The sequence below is a fragment of the Conger conger genome, chromosome 6 (assembly GCF_963514075.1).
Source record: "Conger conger chromosome 6, fConCon1.1, whole genome shotgun sequence".
In the NCBI taxonomy this organism is placed as follows: Eukaryota; Metazoa; Chordata; class Actinopteri; order Anguilliformes; family Congridae; genus Conger; species Conger conger.
Window position 1 is genome coordinate 18,702,238 of NC_083765.1, and position 6,135 is coordinate 18,708,372.

At 43.3% G+C, this 6,135-nt stretch overlaps 1 protein-coding gene across 1 annotated transcript; it reads right to left on the reverse strand.

Moving 5' to 3' along the window:
• Positions 1-227: 227 nt before the first annotated feature.
• mex3b (mex-3 RNA binding family member B) lies at positions 228-4,176 on the reverse strand. The gene is made up of 2 exons (XM_061246298.1): positions 3,639-4,176; positions 228-2,926 (listed from the first exon to the last, which is right to left on the reverse strand). The coding sequence occupies exons 1-2, from the start codon at positions 3,865-3,867 to the stop codon at positions 1,542-1,544; spliced, it is 1,614 nt and encodes a 537-aa protein (XP_061102282.1). The 5' UTR covers positions 3,868-4,176; the 3' UTR covers positions 228-1,541.
• Positions 4,177-6,135: the final 1,959 nt, after the last annotated feature.

Genomic DNA, 6,135 nt, shown 5'->3' on the forward strand with positions numbered 1-6,135 from the left:
CCACTTGGAGAATACAGTCAGTTCTGCACCTTAACTGGGAATCCTTCTGTAAGAGGAGGGGTGTTCATTGGAGATGGGGGGAAAAGGCACTACAAACACTACATTTACAACAAAATTCTACGCTGTTAATCTTCCCCAAAAAACCCAAATGACAGAGAAGCATCCCAACACAAGGCACTAGATCAGACTAGGCACAGATTAATATTAATAATGAAGGCACACACTCATTTCATGTACCATTTTTATTGTATTTATATAGAAATACTTAAAAAAACATGAAGTAGCACCATTACTTAAGTTTTACCTTTATCGTGTAGAACTTTAAATGTCAGAAAAATAAAACTCTTGATACATTTTCAAATCTTGTTTCAGCAAATATAATATTAGTATTTGACCATGAGGTTAAAGGCCCTTTATCATAAAATAAAATATACTTTGTTCTTAAACTTTGCTCAATAAAGTACAATTACGCTCAAGTAACTTCACCTACATATACATAAACAAGTGGTAAACAAATGTATTAAAATAGAAATACTAAAACTAGAGTGGTGCAACAGAAGTCTGTAATTCCCACTGGAATCTAATTCATACAAATTTTAGAAAGCATAAACGGTTCCTTTTTGTTTGATTTACTAAGTTTTATACATTTCATGTTTTGTAATAATATAGAATAAAATATGCTTTATATTACTGAATAAAAAATATGCTGGGTGAAGCAGATTTAAAAGACATTTTTTGCTGAACCTATAAAACCTCCAACCCAACAGAATACTGTTTAATGCAATACACATTTTGTGGTTTGTATTTCAACCAACAATTGTGTGGTATTAAAATAATACAGTGTTCTTTGCCATAAGGCCATACTAAAAATAAAAGATATTTAACCCAGCTACAAAAAGTTCACTGAACTTAAATTAAAATATTTGTAAACATTTTTTGCAATACGAAATATAATCTTTCAAGTCAAAAAAGAATAAAATACTTCAATCTGTATTAATGTAATTAATATTTAAAACTTTAAACTTGTGGAATTTTTAATCTATACATATATATGTAGGATATGTTGTTGCTTCCCATTAATGCGCTCATTTAAACTTAAGCTGCAGTATCATTCCTTTTATAATAATCCTGTATTCTCAAAGCTCCCCCCCACCCCAAAGTCCTTAGCCACAGGCACTGCTACCAGTACATTCGAACAGTGAACCTGGAAGGGCCGTCTCCTTAACAGGCTATATCTGATACATTTTAAGTACCTCTGCCTTGAACACTCTCCTTTTTGTCACTTCATAAATATTGTGTACAGTTTTCTAGAACTAATAATTACTATGCTTTAATATTTAGAACATGCATTAGATGTTGAAAATATTTTCCCACGCTACAGTACATTATAAACAATGACAACAGAGCCCTGAAGGGAGTCCCTTTTGGATACTGCAGCTCTCCAGACATACATATGTACATGTACGTACACACTCAGGTTATTAGCACTTCATAATGCAGTATAAGAGTTTGTTTGCTGTTGTTGTGAGTTGGGATACATTTTATGAAAATATACGTATAGCCTGAGAAACTGCAGCGTGACAGACAGGGCATTTGGGATCGTTTTTCTGGCAGATGCGATTGGCGCACTCCATGCAGAACAGGTTGTGGCCGCAGGGGACCAGGGCGGCGATGACCTCGCTCTCGAAGCACACGGAGCAGTCCCGGCTGCCCTTCCTGCTGGTGCCCGACGAGGAGCTGGACGAGGAGCTGGAGGACGAGGAGGCCGAGGAGTCGGAGGGCACTCCAGGGAGGTGAGGCCCGGAGAGGGACAACCCGTTAGCGGAGTACCCGGGGAAGCTAAGGGGGCCGCCCCCGGGGTCGCTACGCACTCGACGGGCCAGTGGGTGCTCTGAGGGCCCGACAGCGTGATGCAGGGGCGGGGACAGCCTTGGCTGGGAGGCACAGCCCACACCGTTAGCCCGCCGCTGGTTCGCTAGCATCCCGTTGGCATTGACAGAAGCGTTGGCGGAGAAGATGGCGGAGGTCGTGCCACCAGATGGGGTGACGCCGCGGTCATACTGTGACCAGACCAGGCCGGGCGGGGTGGACGTGGCCTCGAAACCCGGCGAGGACTCAAAAGTCAAGTCAGTGCAATCGGGCGAAATGACATCACTCCCGTAGACAAATCCGTTGCCGTTGGTGTTGACGTTGACGTTGTTGTTGTTGTTGTTGCCATTGTTGGAGGCAGTATAGCTCAGGGCAGGGCTGGGGGGGCTGTAGTCGGCCAGTCTGGAGCTGCTGTTGTTGCCAAAGTAGGAGTCGGTGGAGGCGCTGCCCAAGGAGCTGGAGCTGTCGTTGCGGTAGTTTGAGAAAGGCTTGCGCCCGGACGTGGGGGTGGTGCTGGAGGCAGGCTTGCTCCACAGGCTGGCGTGGCCGTGCAGGTCGAAGCCCACGTCGGTGCCGTTGGCGTGGAAGTCATTCTCGTCGGTCAGCTCGATGAGCCCCCCGGTGCGCATGGCGATGTGTGCTTCTATCTCCTCCCGGGCACGGTCCACGTTCTCCGGCATGCCTGTGACCTCAAACACCGGCTCTTTGTCCCGGCTGGGCGTGACAATATAGGTGTGTGTCTGCTGTTGGATACGCTTGATAGTTGCTCCCTTGGGTCCAACCACCAAGCCTACCACCCTGTAGGGGACCCGCACCTGGATGGTTGTCTGTCCAGGGAGGTTTGGGGGCCCTGGAACCGTGCCACTCCCATTCAGACTAGTGTTTTTGTTCCTCGATGCTCGGATCATAGAGAAATGCTCAGCAGCTGAGATGATTTCCCTCCTAGCCATGGCTACATCCTCTCTTCTGCCTGTCACAACAAAGACTGGTTCCTCCCCACGCACTGGAGTCTTGATATAGGTGTTGGTCTTTGCGCGCAAGGCTTTGATTTTACAACCTATATTTGAGAAAGAAAAAAACATTTTTAATTTGTATACAAAAAATTGTATTTAATCCCGAAAATCAGTCCAGGTAAAAGATCTGTACTTGCGCTGCTGCTTCGTTATATCCAAGTGCAGACTAATTCGCACTGGACAAATTAAAACCACATGCTCCGGTATCCTGACATACAGCAGTTCAATTGAACCGCATACGTCCAAAAATAGCACAGGGAGAAATGCATGCAGCATCCAGGTGTTATTCAAATGTAGCTAGCAAACTGCTTTTCTCTGCATAGTAGCCAAAACGCAAAACACTGTAGCATATACAATTTTCATTTCATGTACACTGGTTTTATAATGACCAAATTGCCGGTTCCGTGTGCACTGGTTCAAAGAGAAAAGGACAAAGAAGGAAACCACAAAAGCTCAAAAGATACGTACCAGAACATGCAGTAGCCCAAGTAGGAAACATGTTATCGAATAAGCCTAAATGGGTGTAGTGTCTCGCTTGTAGTTCTATTCTTACCACCCGGCCACTTGTCTCTTTGTTTCAGCGATACTGCAAGTATTTCTGTACTATCCTTTGTTTCGCAGAGTGGCAGTGCGGCGAGGTACAACTGATTTCGGTCTTCAGTTCATCAACTAATTAACTACTCCCGATTCTCAGCTTATAACATGGACTGCCCGGTTCCTCGCATGGAGTGAAATATATGGAAAATATATACGCACCTTGTCTTCCAACGATTTCAGCAACATGCTCTGAGCTGGGAACTGGGACACATTCGGTCATGTTCACACTCTTTTTTCTCGGCTCGTTGTCGTAGATGGAATTGTCATCGTTGTCCAAGCCCAGCAAAGAAAGCTGGTCCAGTGCTATTTGAAGGGCTCTTTGGTCGTCCAGGGCGTCCCCCTGGTTGCTCCCATTCCTCTCCATGTCGGCAAATAGCGAACTAGGCATCTTTAATGTGTTGCAGTCTCGGGGATCAGGAAGATCGGACAAAACTACGGAAGGAGGGTAGGATTGGTACGGGAGAGAGAAGGGAAACCGGTTTCAAGTGCTCGTCAGTGCGTCCCTTCTCCCGGTAATCAATAGTCAGTGCAATCCGGGCAACACGGGCGTTCTCAGAACCCGGTTCCCAAATTTCTATGGGCGGGCAGAATCGCGTATTCCGGAGTTCTAAATCGCTGGAATGCCGGCGGTGGCAATTTTCCTTCAAGGAGCCCCTCCCGGCTCACTCAGCTCTTTTCTGTTTTCTGTCTGACTTGCTGCAGCCAGACAGCACTTCTGGGGGATATGTGCGAATGACGTCACGGACTGGGAAGGGACGGTGCGGTACTGCTTGTATTTGCATTGGCCTCGCTGATTGGTCATACACGGTACTGGGGAGGGAACAATATGTTTGACCCCGAAGGCACACTCCTTTTCTTTGTTGTCTCAAGAAATAATATCTGAGATATACTAACGGATTTCTATCCAGTAAGTATTACTTGTAGCACCGAACACGAGGCATAGTTTGCAATAATGTTTGTGTCCAAGACCAGATTCGGGCGTAACTGTTATTTGTTTCAGGTGCCATTGTCACTTACAGGTTGCGTATTGGCTAGGTTAATACAAAATTCTGGGCGCAGGCACATTCACAGTACTGTCTTTAGATCTAATTAAAAAGGTAATCGATATTACAGTGAAAACGCTATTAACAAAACTTTTCATAATATAGTGTCGTTATTATAGCTACATATTTAACTTGAAGTTAATTTTCTGACAGTAATTATACTTTTTATTTTATTTACAAAGGGTATGTAGCCTAGTAGTAATACACACTTAACATCAAAAGTTGTTCAATTATGTCATATTGCCAAATCAAACTCAGCACAATGCAATACTCCATAACCAATGCGAAAAGCACGTCAGATTACACAAAATGTATTGACAGATCTAAATTTTCTCGGTTCCAATTCTAAGACAATAGACAGCTTTAGAATAGCGGTTTCAGAACAAGGATGTATCTCTGGTTATCAGGATCCATGCGTATCTTTGTTCAGTGAGATGTCGCCTGCGCTCGTGCAAGTTACCGGCTATAACACTTCTAATTAATACACAATTTGTGTGTTGGAGAACATGTCTGAACATGTGCTCGTGGTTTAATGTGTGGTTACAGGCACTCACTGACACATACAAAGAAAAATATCATTTAGTCTGCGGTTTCAATCTATGCAAAACTTTCATTCTGTTCAGATATCTGTTGCTGATTTAAAATGTTAGATATAAGCTCTATTTCATTGTTGTTCAGTTGTTAGAAACAACTTACGGGTAATTGTGGATTTCAAGCAATAGACTACTCATTTCCTCTGGATGTTTATGGTACTTGGCAGCTGGATACAGAGTGCATCTCATCCTTCAGAGAAACCGAGCCACTGTCAGAAATAACGTAACCGACTTGGCAAATACAGCACCTCTTGTGTTTAAGTAAGCAGGCAGCTCCTACTTTATACCACTGAGTAGTGAGATCCCTGTTTAGCCATGTGGGATATGTATTTCAACATTTCCCATTTACCACGCATTAAACGTTTCGTACAATTAAATATGCTATTGTAGCATATAGGTTACTCTAATTAGAGTTACAGTTGTGTCTGTTTATATGGTCTATTGGTAGAACCTATGTGTGCATGCATGCGTGTATTAACTGCTATTGAAAAAAGTCAGGTGAACTGTAATATTAAATAACCTGGTGAACGTTTAAGTGGTCAGAAAAGTGAACCACAATGCAATGTGGACTTGCTGCTTTTAAATTTTCGGATGGGTACTGCATCTCAACGACAAATCTGCCCTTTGTGGTCGCGCAGGGGGAATAGTATGGGGGAAGGGAACCCGCCTACATAACACAAAAGAAATTTCAACCCAATTCAGAGCCATTTAAACGGAAGGCACTTGCTTTGTCACCTCACTTCTACACGACAATAGGTATGCTAATATAAACTGCTCCAAACCTGAGAATGTGGGTTGGAACTTTCTCGTTAATATTTTCCCCTTTTAAGCATAATCGAATTACTATTTGAACTCAGAATCTGCATTTAAAACATCTGGAGAGGCATTATTCCTCAACCGACGGTTGTATTGTCATTCGCCATTTAATGACTATGGTTAAACGAGGCTGAACTGCTTTAAAACATAGTTTGCATATGTGTTTGTTTCGCAGTCCGTATTTTACTCAGACCTTAGGGGAAA

Bases quoted from the DNA above. Each gene is read 5' to 3' on its own strand.
- mex3b (XM_061246298.1), bottom strand. From the start codon at position 3,867: ATGCCTAGTTCGCTATTTGCCGACATGGAGAGGAATGGGAGCAACCAG. The intron at 2,927-3,638 runs GTGCGTATATAT...TCTCAAATATAG, and splicing joins TGAAATCGTTGGAAGACAAG to GTTGTAAAATCAAAGCCTTG.